Source organism: Rissa tridactyla, chromosome 6, assembly GCF_028500815.1.
Source record: "Rissa tridactyla isolate bRisTri1 chromosome 6, bRisTri1.patW.cur.20221130, whole genome shotgun sequence".
Taxonomy (NCBI): domain Eukaryota; kingdom Metazoa; phylum Chordata; class Aves; order Charadriiformes; family Laridae; genus Rissa; species Rissa tridactyla.
The window spans coordinates 60402461-60422256 of NC_071471.1; the positions used below are offsets into that span (position 1 = coordinate 60402461).

The following is a 19796-nucleotide window of genomic DNA, read 5'->3' on the forward strand; positions in this document are numbered from 1 at the left end:
ATCATCTAGGTTGTCTTTATATTCCAGGACTTCCTAACTCATTCTTCTTGCTTTCCAAACTCTTTTACACATGTGGTTTTTTGGTTAAGCAGAACATCTCTCTAAATAAAAAAAAAAGAAAGGAAGAAAGAAAAACAGAAAACCAAAAGCTGTACTTAAGAATCATATTAAATCATTGACACAAGAAATGGCTTTGTGTGTTTCTAGGCATGTCACAGAAATTATTGAGATGAATGGAGCCCATGGCAGATTTTCTATAATTCTGTGCATCCTTTTGAAGTATTTGTTCTTGAAACATTTGTATCTTCTCTGTTTGATGAGCTATGTCCCGTTGCAGGTCAGGACGGGGAATGAGCCAACATACTGAAACTTTCAGGGCTTTTAAAGAGAAACTTCTCATGTTTCTCTTAAGTGTCAGCTAATGTGAGACCAGAATTTTGTCTTGGAACAAAATGTGGAAGTATTAAGAAAAGTAGTAGATCATGAGTGGAGGGAGGAAGAAAGAACACAGGTTAGGAAAGACAGATGTGTTTAATGACAAACACATTTGTCCAAAGGAATCATTTCCACTGGCCAGAAGCCAAATTAAACACATAAAATAGAAATCCAGAAAAACAGATTAACGAGCCGGTCATTAGCAAAGCGGGAGGAAAAAGACAAACCCAGCTAATTCTGTACTGAGCATGACAGATGAGCTCACAGCAAATAATTGGGTGACATTCATCAAATGTGAATGAAAAGGAGGCATTAGAGGGCAAAACACTATCATAATCTCTGGGATTTACAGTGTTGGAGAGTTCTCTTATAGGAAAAGGAAAAGTTCATCAAAATAAATTAAGTTGGGCCTTCCAAAATTCATTCTCTACCACAGTGCTTGCCAAAACTTTATTGAAGGCCTGATCATTTTTTGGAACTGCTATAACCATGCATGTAAATCATGCAAAGATGAGGTCCTGGCTGGGAAAAGCTCCACATAACTCCTGCCAGCAGAATTGTGGGTGGCTTCATACTAACTGGCTCAGAGAGACCACAGACCACAAAGATTCCTATATCTAAACCTTTGTCAAGGTGACCTAGTCCAGGTAGAGAACTGAAAGGGAGTTTAGCTAATGCATAGTGAACTTGAACAGTGTTTGAAACCTACGTTTCTGCCTTAAAAAACAAGCAAGCAGATAAACAAAAAATCCAAAGCAACAAAAAAAACCACCCAGGTACCAGTTTGCAGTGGCATAAAAGCCAAAAAACTATGTAAAATCTTTTGAGTTTGTCAGAATTGGAGTAGATCCTGTCTTGGCACAGAGGGGGGAATTTAATCACCCCTTGATATTTCTGTCACTCTCTTCTCTTGTTATTAACTTGAAGATTGTTGGACTGTTCCCAATGTTAATTAGTCATCACAGCATTTAGAAATTATGTAAATATTCATGTCTGCATCTTCAAGATGAGTCGATGACCATGTCTGAGCCTGTCAGAAGAGGTGCATATTGAACCCAGGGTCTTTACCAAGTAGTGACTGCACGCATTCAGTCCTATCTGGGCTCCTCTACAAATAGTGATCTGGTGCTGAAATTGGGAGTGGTGTAAAATGAGTTCAAGTGGCAGAGTTATGTTATTTGAGAATTTGGATCTTCCACAAGAGGTCAGAAATATCACCAAGAGAAGAGGGTATATTTAAATATTCCCTGTGATGTTTAGGTAATATGACCTAGAAGTGTGGAATCTTTTGGGCAATGCTTGTCTCAGTGTAGGAGCCTGTCCTATTTCTAAGTCTTCCTTTATTTCCAGTTCTTCAAACTGTCTACAGAAAAGCCTTATCCTGAGTTGATTAGATATCAAATTTCATGACCAGTAATATCATGTCCTTTGAATGACTAGCTTCTCTAGGGAATAAAGCCACTATCTAAAGGTGATATCATTACTGAGACTATAATTGATGCTATAGCAATATTCCATGTAAGCTCATTCTGAAATATCACTGTCAGATCAAAGGGAGTATATCTAGGAGAGAATATAGGACCTTTCTGTTAGCTTTATTGGAAACTTAAGAAGCCGACAAATGACATTCCATATAATAGAGAAGTGCTTTGTGTATTGTTTTATCTTAAAACCTGGAAGACTGCCAAAACAGCAGAAGATAGGAAATTCACTGATGTAAGCCTTGTTGTAGCCAGGCCTGAAATGGTGCCAGAAAGAACACCCACAGCAAGAGTAAGTGACTAGTGACAGGTTTAAAATCCCATATTTTACAAATTATCAGGGCTAGATCTTATTGATGCATGACATTTATGTGTAGCCTTTACAGCTCGATCGGTCCATAAAACTGCAGATTTGGATGTCTGTCGGTTCTCCCAGCATCGTCTTCCAGAGACAGTATGATTTCAGAGAAACCAGTTTTATAGTGACAAGGAGCATCTAAGAACTTAGCTCCAGCTTTCCAAGAGCGCGCTCATTGCATTTACTGTTTGCATTAAACAGTGCTAGTGTGGATCTCTCCTGTTAGTCACTGTAAAAGGTTGTTGGAAGACAACCCCAAGTGACTTATAGTGCAAACAGACAAGGCGGAGAAGCAGCAGAGAAAAAAAAGAGGTATAATCTCATTCTTACGGGAGAGGAACAGAAGCACAGAGAACTTAAATTACTTGCCCAAGGTAGTTGTGCTGGAACCATGTGATGGAACCAGATCATCTTCTTTCTTCCACTCAAGACCTTAAACTTCTCCATTTTTCCTCAGATGTTAAAATCATGCTGGATTTGAAGCACAAGAGACAAAATGGAAAGTTCGATAGTACAGCTTAAATAATGCTCCAAGTCTTTCAAGTTTGGGATTTCTTTGGAGTTGTACGTGTGCTTTTAGGGACAGCTGTGCAGGTCATAGAAAAGATATCTGAAAGAAAGGTTGTCAGATCCTCTTAGAGGTGTCAGCATGGCTGTCATACTGACAGGGTCATCATTCACTTTCTTTGGTGTTTCCACAGGTGACAGCTGGTGGAAGAGCAAACTACTATGTGTCGTACAGACGGGAGCCTTTTGCACAGATTAAATTGCCCAAATACTCTCTTCCTAAGGTGAGTGCACCATTTATGAACACAGACATGTAATATCTCGAATAGCACAGCCTACCCAGTGGTGGAGCACCTCGATGGGGTTCCTCTCTGGGGAGTTCCAGTGTTACTTGAATGATCTTTCTTAAATGCAGATTTAGCATCTTTACCTCTCCCTGCCTTTGATTAGTGAGAATTTCAGGGAAAGGAGTTTCTTTTTTCCTCTGTAAAGAGCGAATGGGAGTGAACAGGTACCTCAGAAAACAGAGCTCAAACCAACTTCTCCTTGACCAATCTTCTATGAACTTTCCCCAGTCCTATATTCTCTCTTAATGATTTCTTTGTAAACCTGAGCGCGACACTGAGGGTCCTGGAGAATGGTTAGTATGGTGAGCATTACTGCAATCTCCATACAATAAGAGGAGCACAGGGTATAGCAACTCCACTGTCCCCATCTTATGGCTGGACATTGCCAAGAAATCATGGAGGTGGAGTTGGCTCCCTAAAAGTTGTGCCTTATTGATGCTTTGGACACAGAGAACCCCTGTGTGGTGCTGTTTAGGAGATGACCGAGATGCCCTAAGATTAACACTGATTGACAATGCTCTGAGTTAGTTAGCTCTGAGTTATAAGAAGTTAGTACTTCTTATACAACAGTGCCTGGATTTACCTTCTTAGGCCTTAGCTTTCTGTCAGATCAAATGGGTCAAGCCTCAGCAAGGAGAATATGTCCCTGGAATTATCATGGAATCATAGAATTGCCTAGGTTGGAAGGGACCTTTCAGATCATCTAGTCCAACCACCAAATTATACTCAAATTCCATAGTGTAGTCTTTGCTTGGGATTGCATAGAACAGAAGGGACCAATCTTTCCAGTGCCTTGGCTGGGTACAAGTTTCTGGGTAGCCCAATGGGTAGCTGAGACCACTGCTGCTCTTTGAAGCCTCAGAATGGCTGTTGAGGCTACTGTCGTAGAGGGATCATAATCAACAGTAATGGCCTTCCCCTTCCTTACACAAGTGAAAATTTTGGTGGGATAACTGTAAGATGGTTGGCTAGATTTGCTTTGTGGGCTGGATCTACAGTTCTGATTGCCTATGGGGTATCTGCAGTCTAGAAGATATGACATATTTACTTTGCCTTGTACCTGGAAACTTAATAGTTGTGAGAAATTTGCATCTCGAACTCCCAATGTTGCGCCTCAACTTTTTCCCATTTGGGTTGATCCACAGCGTATTGACACCCGCATAGCACAGTTGTAGTTTCTTTTGTTTGTCATTCCATGGCGGTGGTGTGGGTGTCAGAATGTCTGACCAGACACCAACTTTTGGAAACGCTGCTGCCATTTTTCAGGAGAAAAACATTTATGCTCTCACCTTATGGATTGGCTTTGAAAGCTACCCCTCATTAAAAAGACAAGTGGACAGAGAGAACGATTGCCCTGTGATTGTCCTGCTTTATTGATTGATACTGTCACAGATTGCTGGCCTGTTATAGGACAGATTTGTTGGTGACCCTGTTTTGAAATTGGTGCACAGTATAAAATCAGGGATACTTTTGTCATTTAAAAACCAAAAGTAGTTTTAAGCTAGGTGTCATGGCAGTCTTCTAGCCATGTAAAGAAAGCTTGTTTGTGCTGCCTTTTGTCCCTAGAACATTTTTGCTGTAGAGTAATAACTATCCTGTCAGCTGTAGATTAATGAACTCTGATGGATTTGTACATATGTGAGGCTGGCAATAGGATAATGCAATATTTTCACTGCAACTGGTCAAAACAGATTGAAGTCATTGGGTGTTTTGCTTTATTTTCACACTGCTGGAATAGATTTGCTATGTACTTAATCTTTAAGGAATTAGAGCTGTTGGGCAAGAACAAACTTCCTGATTTAGTCTTCCTTCACTGAGGGAAAAGGCAAATGTCCCACTGATTGCACTCACTGGGACAGAATTAGGCTCTCAAATGCTATTTCTCCCCATTCCATGCTGATAGGCTATGTTAGGTCTATTAGAAATACCCCCATCTAATCAACACTAACTTTTCATCTAGATACCTCACACAGAAGATTAAGTTGCCTGCTAGGCAGGATGGAGATATTGAGCTGATCTTCCTCTAGATATTCTTCCCAAAAATCAGGTCACTCCGTCCTTTGGGAGACTTCCAGAATTATGGTTTCTTGATGCGGAAACAATGCAAGAAATTAATCAAGACTCCTTGGCACCCTGGGGAAATTTTAAATAGATACAAATAGATAAATGAAGTCCCACATAACCACAGCGATTTTGCTTCTAGCTGAACCAGTGTTAGTTTGTTCAACAATGGATGCAAGGATGAAGTGCTTCAGTACTCATCACTACCCTGGAAATCATTTCCATTAATGTGCTTTAAAAGAATACTGAGAAAATGCACTGTCAAATCTCTTTGATATTAAAACTAAATAGGGAAACCCTGTTGGACCTTCATATCTTGGTCGGCAGCAGGAATCCAACAAAGGTTAGTGGGTGGATTTTTTGATAGCCTGTATATAGTGGGATAATAGATGTCAGACAAACTCTCAATAGAAAAATATGTTAATAAAAATCACTACCAGCATTACCTCAAACTGATCCTTATACCTCAGCTTCAAATAAATATGAACTCCCAGTTTTTTTGAAACTGCTTCTTTATCAGATGGAAGCACAAGATCATTAGTTCAGCATGTGGGTGGAAATTGTCAGTGCTTTTAGCCTGGTGCTACACCATGCTTAGTGACTGTGAGGACTCTAGGCCCCAAGGTTGTGAATCTCCCATGAGTAATAAAACTGACTTTCAAATTTATAAATAAAAAATGAATCTGGATGAAATTCCTTGAAGCTACCAAAAATGAAGAAAGCAAAACCCCTTTGCCCAGCTGCTGATCATTAAAAAAAATGAAATGCAGAAAAGTCACAATGATGGTAATTTATTGGCTTGCTGTAACAGAAAATTGTTTAACATACCTATAATTCATGCTCCATCTCCATTCTTTCATAAGTCATGGTAATTACTACATGTCCCAAAGGGCAGAGAAATACAGAGATCCTCAGTAATAGGCCTTTTGTCTTCTTTTAACAGGACATGCATATTATCAGCACAGATGAGAATCAGGTGTTTGCAGCTGTTCAAGAGTGGAACCAGAACGATACGTACAACCTGTATATCTCGGACACCCGAGGGGTGTACTTCACCCTGGCCTTGGAAAACGTGAAAAGCAGTCGAGGACTGGAGGGGAATATCATCATTGACCTTTATGAGGTATGTAGTAAAGGTCACCCTACAAAGAACAGCAACTGCTTGCTAGTTCAAGTGAGTGTAAATCTCTTACCAGCCTTCCGGGATCTTCATTTGTTTTGGAACCAGCCTAGAGGCATTTGCTGGATTTGATGCTGAGCCGACTCATGTGGGAATGAATACATGCGGTGAGTTCTGCTATAGGTGTGACAGCTGGTTGCTTTCAAGTCAATGACTGGTTAGCTATGTGGCATTCCAAAAGGGAAAACCGTTATCCCTCTCATCCCGATGTGGACATCTAGGGAAAGATTCAAAATACTTTTTTTCCCCTTGAACAGCTAGAGACACCTGCTCGCGATTAGGGAATATGGATTCCACCTTTGTGACTCTAAGCAGTTTATGAATTATAAACAAAAGTTTATAGGTGCCATTTGCCCAGAGATAATGGCTGGATAACTTCTACCCTGAATCATCTTCCATTCTCATTCTTCTGCCAGGCCTTTCAGCCTTGACCAACAGCAGTCCATTCAGAGCAGTTGTTCCAGTTCCTGATTTCTTCAGACCATTCTATTTTGGTGTGTCATAACTTGTTGGATGGAAGATCTGCTGAGGTTCATGGCTCAGTGCTTTGCCAGCAACAAACAACTAATTGGTAATGCTAACAAAAAATGGTTGCAGGCTGACTTGGGAAAGTTCTGCTGTTACACGGAGAAATGTGTTTTCAGTTACATGTAGAAGTTAAGATTATGCATGTATTTATTTCAGCCAGAATAATGCCCGTTTAACAACTCCATCTTTTTTTTTTTTTATAAAAATGCAGGTAATTTAAGGCAATGAGAGAAAACTCAAAAATAATGCATGGAGCAATATAAAGGACAGGCTTTAGAATTTATTTTCACCTAGTTAAAAACAATTTCTTGCCTCTGAAAAAAGATGTATTTCTTTGTTGTGATGAACCAGCTAAAATAAACATGCATCGTGTCCCATTGCTTGGCAAGCTCTGTATTCTCAAGCTGTGTGTCATAGACTCTTTACTTTTAAATACTGAGAGAGATTTTCCCAGGCTCGTTCAAAGGGCAGTGTCACTCGGGGCTTTAGAGTAGAAGGATTTGCACCCTGGCTGTTGCCACAAAGTTGCAGATTTGCAGCAAGTTCCTTCTTCCTGTCTCACTTTCACAGCTGTGCCACAGGGGGCAGACTCAACAAAAAATCTTCTTGGGGAAATTTTGACAGGACCATATTTTGTTGGAATGGGTTCTGCTGACAGAAGTCAAAACATTTGGAACAACTGGGTTGATTTTGACAGAATTTGGGAGTGGAAAGGAAGGGAAGAAATCAAGTTTGCAAAACATCAGTGTTTCAGCATATTCAGGATTTCCATCTTTTGTGTATAACTAAAAAAAAAGACCAACACAAAAAGATAGAATGATAGAATTATAGAATTGCCTAAGTTGGAAGGGACCTTTCGGATCATCTAGTCCAACCATCAACCTAACTCTGACAAAAACCATCACACTGCTTCTGCTGTGACCTGCTGTCTCCCATGTTACGGTAATCTGGGGAGGGAGTGGGGCAGACCACATCCCTGGGCTCACAGAGCTCATGTGTGACACAGTGCAGGCTGTACCTTCAAGCCCATCATCAGCCTGTCTGCAAGCACCCAAGGAAATCCAGATGTGGGCTGTTTCCTAGGGATTTGCGCTGTGAACATCCTTGTCTTTTTCTTCCAGAGAGAGACTCCGTGAGGCCTTTCAGCTGAGCAGGCATCATTAAAATGTACTTGTAATGCCATTCACAGCCTTCTAAGGCTGGACTGAGATGGCTTTACTGCTTATTCAGAGACCTTCCACTCCTAAGAGTGCTCAGATGGGCCTTACTTTGGCCTGTTCTTCCAATGTATTTTTTCATCTCTCTCCATTTTTCCTAGGTAGCAGGGATCAAAGGCATATTCCTGGCTAACAGGAAGATAGATGACCAAATCAAGACTTTCATTACCTACAACAAGGGCAGAGACTGGCGTTTGCTGCAGGCTCCGGACACTGATCTAAGAGGGGATCCTGTAGTTTGCCAGATGGTGAGTAGCAGACCCTTTCCAAAACACAGTTGTCTCCTTTAGGGCTGGTTATTTTAGTCACTGGGTTAACAAAACATCCAGTGCAACTGGGCAGGAAGGATTCTTGCCAGACAGAGAACTGCAGAGTCCAGGTGCTCCAAGATGGGGCAGAGTTTATAGATGAGAATTTCGTGTTGGGCTTCCTGCTATTCATCAGTGTTCAGTGAATAGCCATTTTACAGTAGGCTCTAGTCCCTGTGTTTCAAAGGGGTGGTATTTCTCTGAAGTTTCACTGGTTAATCTGTGGTTTCTCTGGACCTACAGAGTGTTAATTGAATTAAGTAGATTTCTTTTTCTATAGCTTCATAGAGTTTTAAGGGAAAATTCATCTTTCTTGACCTCTTTTATGGAACTTAAGTCAGAATAAGAAAGTTTCTGGGGGAAAAGTGCTCTAGATCAGATTGTTGGTAAAAACAAATGCAAACATACTTGTGTGTAATGCAGCATTCCTGCTTCTCTTGCTCTCAGCTACTTTTACAGTGCTTATTCAGAAAATGAACATATGCTGCTATTTGTAACAGTGCTAAGAGCAGAGGGGTCATTTTCAGAAGGATCAGAGCATCTGTGTGCAGTTGCCAAGGGTTCTTCTGATATTTAACTTGTGTATTAAAGCTTCTGCCTTTTTGTTTGTTTCCTGTCAACAGCCCTTTTGCTCATTGCACTTACATCTGCAACTCTCAGCAAATCCATACACTTCAGGAAGCATTTCCAGCAAAGAGACAGCTCCTGGGCTGCTGGTGGCAACAGGTAAAAACATAAGTGCCCCTCACCACTCACCCACGCCTCACTGGGAGCTTGAGAGTGTATGAGATGTTTCCTGTTGATGTGAAAGCTTTCAGCTCTGTTTCAGCAAGTGCTAAGCTAATTCACATTAATTCCCATTTGCTGTGGGCGAGGAGAAGATATGTGGCCCCTGGCTTCAAAAAAGATAATGCCTGTCAGGTATTTGTTGCTCTGCCCACAGCTGCAAGGGGTTATTACCAGCTGGCGTTACTAAGCCCTCTCACTTGACATCATTACAACCATTGATATAAGTGTCTACTCATTTTCTTGAGTTACCGTGAATGAGAATAGGGCTTATAATCATGTCTACACTCCTGAGAGGTATCAATACATTCCACCGTTGAGTAGCAAGCACAGAGTTGTCACAAAGCCTGGTGGGTGAAGCCCAGGCTTCAGGAGTGCCTGTCTTGTGCATGGAACCTACTTTCAACACTGTGTTTGCTCCAAGACTAGCAGCACTTCATCAACATGGGTCATTGTTGTTGTGGGTTTTTCTGCAAAATAATGCTTTGACAGGTGTGGAATAATTACTAAATTGGCCAAGAATACAAAAATACTTGGCCCCGTTTCACGCAACAACAGGTCACAATGTTTTAATGGCTACAACCTGCTACAGGGCTTCACCGTGGCAATGGCTGACCCACTGCAATTAATCTGATGACAATTACAGACCCTGTGGGCACACAGCCTGCAGCCTGATCAGGATGGATGGGGCTACCAACCGCACCCAGCACTCCCACAGGTCTCTGGGAGCTGCTGGGCTAACAAAGTGCTTTTGGAATGGCTGGTGCTATTGAAAGCTGGCCTCTGAAAGTATGTAGACTGTCCTGTCTTTTCACAGGGAGGCTCCTACATGTGCTCAAATACATCCAAATAGCTTAACCATTCTTTCTAAGGCTCATTTTATCTCCTTTGTCTTGTTCAGCCTAGCAGTGGCTTGCGAGTGTGTCATGTTAGCATATTGCCTGTATGAATTTACGCTGTTTCTTCCAGTCCTTTCCTTTCTCATGTCCTTCTGTGCTTCCATGTGTTTGCCAGACTAAGCCAGAACCTGAGAGACAGGTTCCCTTCATTACATTTTTATCTCAGCAAGAGAAAAGCCATGCGACTTCCAGTTCACTGATCTAGGCCAAACGGGGTGAGATAATTTAGTTTAAACCTCCAGATCTTCCTATGCATAGCCAAGTGAAGTCATCACTCCTGGCAGGCCACGCTTGCTAGATGGACACTTTGGAGCAAGCCCTACTCATGATGCTCTGTGCTGTGATCGCAGAGCCTTTTTTTTTTTTTTTTTACCTTTTAGGAAGCAAATAGAGGCAGCAGGACAGTGAGATTCTAGGCATTGATCTAAATTCGTAGTAAATGAGGTTCTTTCCAAGCTGACAGTGCATGGTATGTATGCTTTCCCAGTCTAACAATTAACCTTTAAAAGGCAGAATATAATTTCTGCCTTACTGCTTCGTACAATAAAACCTTAACCTTTGGGGAATATACACATCTGTTACCACTAACCAGTTTCACAACAACAGGAACATCTCACCGTGTTGGCAAATGTGTTCCAGGATAAGCATCACAATTTATTCTCACAGGCATTGGCTGCTCCAACTTCCTGTGTCTTACTCTTTGATTTACAGTGGCACATTTCCAGCAATGATGGGAAACTCGGACTCTTCATGTGAGGACAGAGGTTAGATTCTTGCAAAGGGAAGAATTATGTTTTAGTATCTAATTGCACAGCTGCTAAATCCTCTTGACTTGTTTGGGAATTAGTTATGTTTGGTGGGATTTGAATACACATAGGTGAAAGAAACTAGATGGAGAGAATGAAGAAAATAATGAAACAGGTTTGCACAGAAAAGCAGACAGACAGAAGGGATAGCAGCAAAATCTCACCCTTTTACTCTCTTTCCTTGCCACAATATGAAAATCCCTGTTTGGAAAGTCAGTTTTCTAGTTTTGATATTTAAAATATGATGATACAAAACTTACACCTCTGCCTTTAAGTCAGTGTCTAATTCTTGAGGACTTCCACTCGTGATAAGACACTGGGCTAAGCAGACTTTGGGACTGACACGGTAGATTTTTGATTGTGAACCTGGTTGTCCCTGTGGACTGTCCTTCTACATGGTTGCCCACAGCAGGTTTTTCACATACCTTCATGTAAAGCTCTTGGTCATTCTTGCTGGTGTCAGGGAAGAGGATTAGGTAGATGGACAGTGTGACATTTTGTACATCCTGAGCGCTTCCTTGAGTTGTCCTGCCTCCCTGAGCCAGGAATTTTATTTTTTTGAAAGAGCATTGTCACGACAAAGTGGCTAGTTGGGATGGTGACAGGAGTGGAAAAAAAACCAGCCTGCATCTGGGTTTTAATTTCTCATTTTACAGCATTAAATGTCAGAAATTCAATTAACATTTTCATTAGTGTGGTTTTATTATGCTCTTGATGCTATAGATGTGTAAGATTGCCACCCTTCCCTTTGCTATTTTTGAAGAAAAAATATTAGTTCTCCCTTTCTTGCATGGAAATTACACCTGCTTTTAAAACAGTTTCATTCGGAAGGTATAAGATTGGCTCCCTGGGTAAAGGATTCATGGACTTTGAATAAAGAAGTCACGGGTTTGACCACCCATGTGGCTGTGGGCCATTATCGTTGGGAGGCCTTCCGATGGAGTATCTGTCAGTGTTACATCCACCTGCTTCTTACGGGAAAGATGTTTGTACCACCAGAATCCCACCTAGCACCGATTGAAGGTACCGTTGACAGACCAGCAGAAAAAACAGTTCCTGGGTGACTGTGGTAGCTTTTCCCTGAGCCACTGGGTGCTTTGGGAAATGGGGAGGTGAGAACAAATTAATTTAGAACAGACCTACATTGTTCAGTAAGCCTGGTGCTTGTGGAAATATTAACTCTGGAAGAAGCAGCAAGATGCTGATTCAGGGCAGTGTGGGGAATAAACTAATAAGGTCTATTCAGAGCATATGCATGTTTTTCAGATACTGGGCATCTCTTTCGTGCAACTATTGGAAGATGCTCAGAGGCTCCAGAGGGCTGGGGATTTAGTCCAAGTTCATTATTTACTCTGTAAATCTTGAGATTTATCACTGTAAGATTTGAGGTTCTCTCTGCTGTCTCAGATGAGGGACCTTGGAAAAAACACTGTTTCAAGCTCTGAGGTAGTGTCTCCAAATGGTATTCTGCTGTGCTGTCTCTATATATGGTTCAGGTCAATGTTTGAGCTTTTCTTCACGTTGCTTTCATGTGTGGCATATCCATTCCTTAATGCATGGTGAAGGCAGAGTAGTTTACCCTGTAAGGCTGTCAGCAGAACAGTTTCCAACATAATGGAAATTACAAGATTAAAAGTAAGAACCGTACCAAGTAACCAGTAAGTTTAAACTCACAATTTGAGACAGCTAGGCCAATGAGAACAATCAACGTTGTCTAGAATGCTGCTTAGCCTGGTCTCTACCTTTCTGCTGTAAAGTAATTTGGCCAGCCTTAATTCCCTGAACTGTTTCTGCCCTCAGGTGAGGTTCATACCTAAACAGACAAGATTTCCTTCAACTGGAACTTATATTTCATTACATCACAGTCCTCATTAATTGCAAATGGTTAGGAAACCTAGGAAGAAGCTTTGCTTATTTGACTGCAGGTTCTGAGATCAGTTACATGTTTGAGCATTTTGACAGAATCTTGAGTAAACTTTCTAGCCTTCATGGGCTTCGGTGGGGCCTGGGTTTCACCTTGAAACTCAGCCATGTAACTGCCCTTTGGGTGCTTTCCTTTACACAAGAAGTAGAGACAGATGTAGTTGCCTTACCCTTGGCAAAGACTGGCAGATCCAGAGATGCAGCTCACCAACCAGAACACGAAGACTACAAGTTCAGAGAAAAATGTATATGGAATGAAATATCTGGTAGCCAGGGACAGTGGCCGCTATTCTGCTGCCATTTGGATGATTTGTATGCACCAAATGGGCATGGGGTTTCATACACAGATTTTCGAGTAAGTAGGACCTTGCCTAGAATAAACCCGCCTTTAGTGGCTTGCAATTGTGGGCAATGCTATCTGTTGGGAAAATAAGCTGATAATACTGTTTCTCCCCAGTGTGAATTTTCAAATAGCACAGCTGTTGTAAATGAATCTCGCCACCTGACCATGCTGTTGTTTTTAGGTAAGAATAGAATCAAGAACAGAAAAAAAACACTGGTCAGGCCAAGTAATCTTGGTTTCTTGGAGAAATGCAGTTCTGTGTTCATCCAAGAATGTCTGACACTCGCTTGTGTTGCAGGCAATATTGGCTCTGAGCTTTCCTACACTGATGTTGGCGTGTTCATCTCTTCTGATGGTGGAAATTCCTGGAGGCAGGTATGTTTTGCAGAGCGAACGAAAGCATAGAGCCTTTTGCTGTTCTTCTTCTGAATCTTCCCTTCCCAGTGAGGTGGAGCACTCATGCAGTACCTAATTTGTTTGCAGATCTTCGAGGAGGAATACAATGTGTGGTTTCTGGACTGGGGAGGGGCGCTAGTGGCCATGAAGCACACGTCAGTGCCCATCCGGCACATGTGGTAAGCAACTTGTTACTTTGAGAAGGTTTCCTGACCGGGAAAAGGTGACAGTTGTGCTAATATCTCTTGTCTGATCTGGTCAACATTTGCCAGTGTCTACAAAATGAACAAATGAGATCATTCTTATCTGTGTTTTACCATGGTTTTGGTTTTGTTGATTAATATTAATGATTATTGTACCATCTTATAAATATAATGGCTATATACATAATCACGCACATATATGAATTACTATAATAAGTAATAGTAAGTAATTAATTATAAGTAAATAATTATAATAAATAAATTAAGTAAAAACAAGTAAATTGATTATAATAAGTAAAATAAGTAATTCATTACTGCACTAGTAATGTACTGAGATTTCAGGTGGAGTTTCTTTCCTACAGACACATATATACTGAATAAGAAGTCATCCTTTGTGCTTCAGGTATTTCCGAGAGGATGTGTCCCTCACTTCTGCTTTTTGTTTACCGAATTTAGTATTAAACTGGGCAGGCAGATAAAGGGAGGGGGAGGAGAGGGCAGTAGGTGTTGATAAGGGCAATAGAGATAAGTTGCTAACGTTGCTGTTTCCTATAGGATTCCACTATCAATTTCCAGAGATACAGTGGTGCCAGCTGCGTAGAGTTGTAGGTGAAATAGGGCAAAATGATTTCTCAGTTGAAGATACTGTTTTGCTATAAATGGGCTATAACAGTCTAAGCATTAAAGATACTGCTCAAAATTATCCTCTTAGCCTTTGTCCCTCTCACTCCTTCACCAGCTAAGCATTGGAGAGAGGCATTCTGTAATTCAGAACTAAACTTGTTTACAGAAAATGTGTGTATTATCGTCACCTTCAGTCTCTGGTCTTGAGTGAAAGAGGGGCATAGCTAATGAACTGACCTACCCAGCTTCTAATGTTGTTTAGAAGTGAATTAGTTGGAAATAACTTTCAGAGACAAGATTTGTGTTCCTGTCTGCAAGATTGAGTCGTCTTTCAGCTTGATGGTGCTAAGCACGTGTCTATCTCATGCTCTTCATGCAGAACAGGAAATGTGGCCTTCAGTCAAATAGAAAAAGAAAGCAACTGTGTTTGGCAGCAGTGCTGAGGTGTTAAGGTCTCCTCTACCTGAGTCATTATTGTACAAAATCCTTCAGTTAAATTACAGTCATTCAGAAACTGGAGACCTCAAGACAGGCTGTCTTTACCCATCACAAGCTAATGTTCCAGAGGTGTACCTTAAGAACTTTAATGGCTACTTTTTCAATATGAAAAGCTTCCTGGACTTTATATTCCTGACCTGACAAATAACTCTGGGATGACTGCAACATAGGTTTCTATTAAAGTTTGAGTATGTTGCATTTGAGCACATTTCTTTCTTCTAAAAGAAATGACTGCTTTAGTTTTGGTGTGATAGTGGATTGTTAATCACAGGATGTATTAGTTTGTATTCCTACGGCTTTGTAATTTTTCTAGGATAGGGGAACCAAGTGTTCTCTAAGATGTCTCTGCCTCCATGAGGGATTACAGGCAAGTCATTATATGCAAAATGAGGGTTGTGATCTTTGTCTGTAGTGTTCAGGAAACGGGTTGTTTGTTTTATCACAAGCACGCTTGTCACAGTCATAACTTAATATACATAGCCTTACTGAGTCAGGGCCAGGGATTAGTCTAGGCCAGCATCCTCTTGCCAAGAGCCTCCATAACTGGACAATACAGAGGAGAGTAGTAACAGGGCAGATCCATAATGATGCTTCCAGCAGACTCTACCTTTCTGTCTGTGGTTAGAGTGTGGTGTTGTGTGACTAGAAACATTTGCCTCTGATAGGTAACTCAGTAGTCATGACTATACATGAAGTGCCCTCAGGAAAGAGGACATCAAAACCATTTTGAAGTCTTTAGACCAAATCGAGTATGAGCCAAGGGCAGGAGAAGTGTGTGTTAGCTGAGGGTAGGTGTCACCAGCAGTAGGTACATCAGCTGTGGCAAGTTGAGCTCTGGAAGAATGAAATGCGAGCCACTTATTGAAAGAGCTCTAAGTCATGTATTAACCATTTATTACTATATTATTCAACCCAGGTGTAACTGTTTTAATTGTTTCTTACCTTATGAAGACTCTTTGGGCATAAAAACCACATTTACATACCAAATGCCTGTACTTAGATGTTGGGAAAGATTTGGTCATAGGTTGACCATCCATAGGAGCTGGGAGCCCAGTTCACCTTTGTTTGCTCTGCAGAGGTTCCTTTCAGATGTTCTCCCTTCCCTCTAAGTCTCATGAAACGGCATGTGCAGTACTATGAATGCTCCACCCACTCCATTAAATGACTAGTGATTTAGAGCTGTTATCAATAAGCTCCAACAGGTTTCCTCCAAAATTGTACCCTTAGGGGCTTTGGAATTTCCTTCATATTGCTTCAGTAGGCACCTGTTTTATGGGCAAGAGTGGAATAGATTAAAGAGTACATGTATATCTATTAGTTCTCAGGCTGAGACATTGTACAATAAGTTTCATCCTGGAGAAAAGAGAGGCGGATAATTGAAAAGCCGAGAGAACTTTAGCTAAGCTAATGAAGCATACTGTTGCACAGAAATTGAAATGCTATTTAGATAGATAAGCATGCAAGCAGAACAGCATACAAATGCACAGGTGTATGGGAAGATACATACATTTAAATAAATAGATTTAGGGCAGATAAGCTTTTTGTATGCTGTTGTACTCCCAGCTTTCTGTCTTTGGTCTATAGTCAGCTTCCTATGCTGGCAGATGTTCATTGTGAGTCAGGTGAAGATGTTTTGCTAGGTGCTGCGAGATGCGGGTGCTTAGGGAATGGTGACTGGAAGCCTTGGCTTTCCACACTAGAGCTCTAAGGTTGGTGTAAGCCATTGTTTGTAATACATATTACACTGGCCTCCTGGTTCTTTGGTGGCATCTCAGATAGTGTCCCTGATGCTACCGACTTAGAGTGGGGACCATCCGGGTTCCCGCAAGACCTTCTCAGACAAGTCCAGGTGCTCACGCATGTGCACCCACACACACGCATCCCCCCCCCCCAAACTTTCTTTGCCTGGAAAATAGGGAAAACTTCTTTTTTACGCTCACTTTAAAATGAGAAGTGTTTCCTGCGTTTCAAAGAAGTTTGTGCCATGATTGTCTCTTTGGTAATGTCCATTGAGAATAATCTGTCAGCCTTCACAGCCCAGGTACATCGCAGAATTACAGAGAACTCTGTAACAACCCTGCTGGGAGAGGATCGAATAATTTTATAGCCAATAAACCTTTGTGCTCCTCTGTTTGTTCTTCCTTTGCTGGTGTAATTCGGATCTGAAATTCTGGACAGAAATTGTGCAGGAGGGGTTGTGTTGGAGAGTCTGGGGTCAGAGAGAAACTTAGTTGCTTTCAGAACTGTTGATGGGCATCAGCTGTGGGAGCTGGATGGTGACAGCCTGTAGGTTGCCTGTCTTTCCTGCTGCAGTAGCAGCTGGGTGTGCACAAACTCCTCTGGCTGTTTTCCATGCTGTTGTGGGCATAGGCTGTGAGGGCTGGTAGCTCCCTGAGGGCTGGGAAGCTGGGAGCCGACCAAGGTCCCTGGGAGAGCAGGGCAGGACCTCACAGCCAGGGCCCATCCCACCACCCCAGCTGGGAGAAGGGTAGCCAGGGACAGCCCCAGCCCTGGGCATCAGACACCTCACAGGGGACAGGGACGGGCTGAGGCTGGGACATCAGCCTGCATGTCAGGCCCATGGCTGGGCAGGGCTGTGGCACAGCTGGAGCCTGGAACTCCTATGGTGTCAACGGGGCTCCTGGGCCACGGACCCTGTGTGTGTGTGTCATGAGGGAGGCTGGAGAGGGCACTTGGGCAGAGGCCACCAGATCCTGACCTGGTCCATCTACTGGTGTGGTCAGGTAGACTGTTCATTCACTTACTCCTTTGCAGTTGTCAGGGATAGAGAGGTTGCTGGGGTGTAGCTGACAGCAGGGTTTGCTAACCCCCCTCTGCTAATCTTGAAGCCTGTTGTACTAACTCTAATTCAACCAAGACCCTGTCAGCTGGGTTAGGATACACGCGCTCTTTGATACAAACAGAAAGTAAGGTGCATGGCAATCGTGGGTAGGGACACACACCTGATTTGTCACCAACAGCGTGAACACTAAGCCTGTAAGAATGGAAATGCTTTAACTTTAACTAGCATGCAGTTTTGCTTTACAACTATAACAGGCAAAGATCACCCAGACTAACCACTGACTGTGGCTCAGTTTAGCCTCCTTCCTCCACCTCGCTGTAAAGTGGACACCCCTTCTGAGATGGCAGGCAAATAAGTGTTAATAGGGCTGGAGGGATTGTAGCTAATGCCATGCATGAATCGAAATGTCCAGTGGTGTTGACAGCAATTTTCATGCATTCAGACCAGGGCAGCTTATGCTCTGAGTGATGCCTCATGTTAGGTGCTATTGCAGATCCAGAAACAGGACTTGGCAATGCATCTTGATCCCTTGAGGTCTGATGTACAGCTGGATCAAGTATATCCATGTCCTTATTGCCAGTGTTTATACTTTCTAGGGCTTTGATCTTTCAAAGTACACCAAGAGCATGAATTAGTGGGCTGGGAAATGGCAAAGATTGGTGCTTGTCTATAAATCTAGCTGCTGGAGCTTGCAGACCTTAGACAACATTTAATTGCTGCAGTTGCTCTAGAGTAAGTCTTTATGTGTATAAATCTTGTCTGCTTCTATCTCAGGGTGAGTTTTGATGAAGGAAGATCCTGGAGTAAATACAGTTTCACATCAACACCACTTTTTGTGGATGGATCCCTTGTGGACCCTGGTATAGAGACCCAGATAATGACGTAAGTATAGCAGCTCTTAACTTTTATAAAATGTGGTAGCAGAAGGGGGAGCATGGACATCCTCAAGTGCATGGTGTGCAGTATAGCTACACATGAAGCGTTGCATGAAGCCACGGTGCTGTTTTGTTGTTTTTACTGATGGTCACAGACCCAAATCGAGTGTCCATGCACATGTGGCAAACAGATGATGGAGCCAAACTCTTCCCAGTAGTGGCAGGGGGCACAAGGAGAGATGGTCCCAAGCTGTAGCTTGGGAGTTCAGATAGGGCAGTAGGCAAAAATCTGCTTCTCTGGGGAGTGTTGTAGCCCTGGTCAGATTACAGAGAAGTTGTGGTGTCACCATCCCTGGAAGTTTTCAAGCCTTGGCTTATCTGCCCTGATCTGTAGTTGGCAATAGTCTGTGTTGGAGTAAGAGCTTGGACTAATGACGTCCAGAGGTCCCTTCTCATAAATGCTGCTGAGATTGTGTTCCTTGGATCTGATGGCCCAGGGACTGCTCTTCAGAGGCCAGAGATGTGTATGGTTGCACCTAATGTCAGTTCTGTGCTTGCTCCATTTGTGCAGCTTGACTGTCTTTTGAGATTGCTGCTAGGTATGAATATCCCTATCTGCACTGTGGGGTGTGCATCTGGTTTTAGCTTAAGCTAAAGGTGTTCTCAGTGTGCATATGCAGAGCTGAGCTCAGAATAACCTTCCTGATCTGGGGTATAGTATGCTATGATTCACTCATACCATGGAAGCAAGAGCCTGGGCTGTCACTGAACGTGCTTGTACCTTCCTTCACCCAAGAGTGCTGAAGCACCAGGTAAGACTGGTGGAATTGGTTGAGTAACACTGGCCCAAGAACAGGCCAGGATCCAAGTTTAACAATCCTGTGAGGGAGGAAAATTTTTTTTTTTTTAAGTTCAAAGGCATCTTCAAAGAGTTATTCAACCTCTTGCATAAAGCGTATCAGAGCACTTTGTTCTGGGATTCTGAACAAGGCAAGGACTAGATGCCCTGCCTTTGTTGATTGTAGAGATGCCGCCTTACCTGTATTTTCTCTGAGCTGACTGGAACAGCTTCCTGAAAAGGTCTGAAAGCAAGGTGGCTGAGATGCCTTAGATTGAGGCATGCCTGCAAAGTGTATCTGCAGTGGCATGAAGGAGTTTCTTTGGTTAATCACATCAGACACTGTTGCCCAACTCAGGGGGAGATATACTATAAATTTC

The 19796-nt window shown here is 42.3% G+C and overlaps 1 protein-coding gene across 1 annotated transcript in view; it reads left to right on the forward strand.

Annotated features, from left to right (window-relative positions):
* Nucleotides 1-19796, forward strand: part of SORCS3 (sortilin related VPS10 domain containing receptor 3) — a 303973-nt gene that overhangs the window by 229721 nt on the left and 54456 nt on the right. The window contains 7 exon segments of the mRNA XM_054205785.1: nt 2976-3065; nt 6133-6312; nt 8216-8362; nt 9046-9148; nt 13478-13554; nt 13663-13754; nt 18478-18585. Of these exon segments, the coding sequence (XP_054061760.1) occupies nt 2976-3065; nt 6133-6312; nt 8216-8362; nt 9046-9148; nt 13478-13554; nt 13663-13754; nt 18478-18585 (797 nt within the window).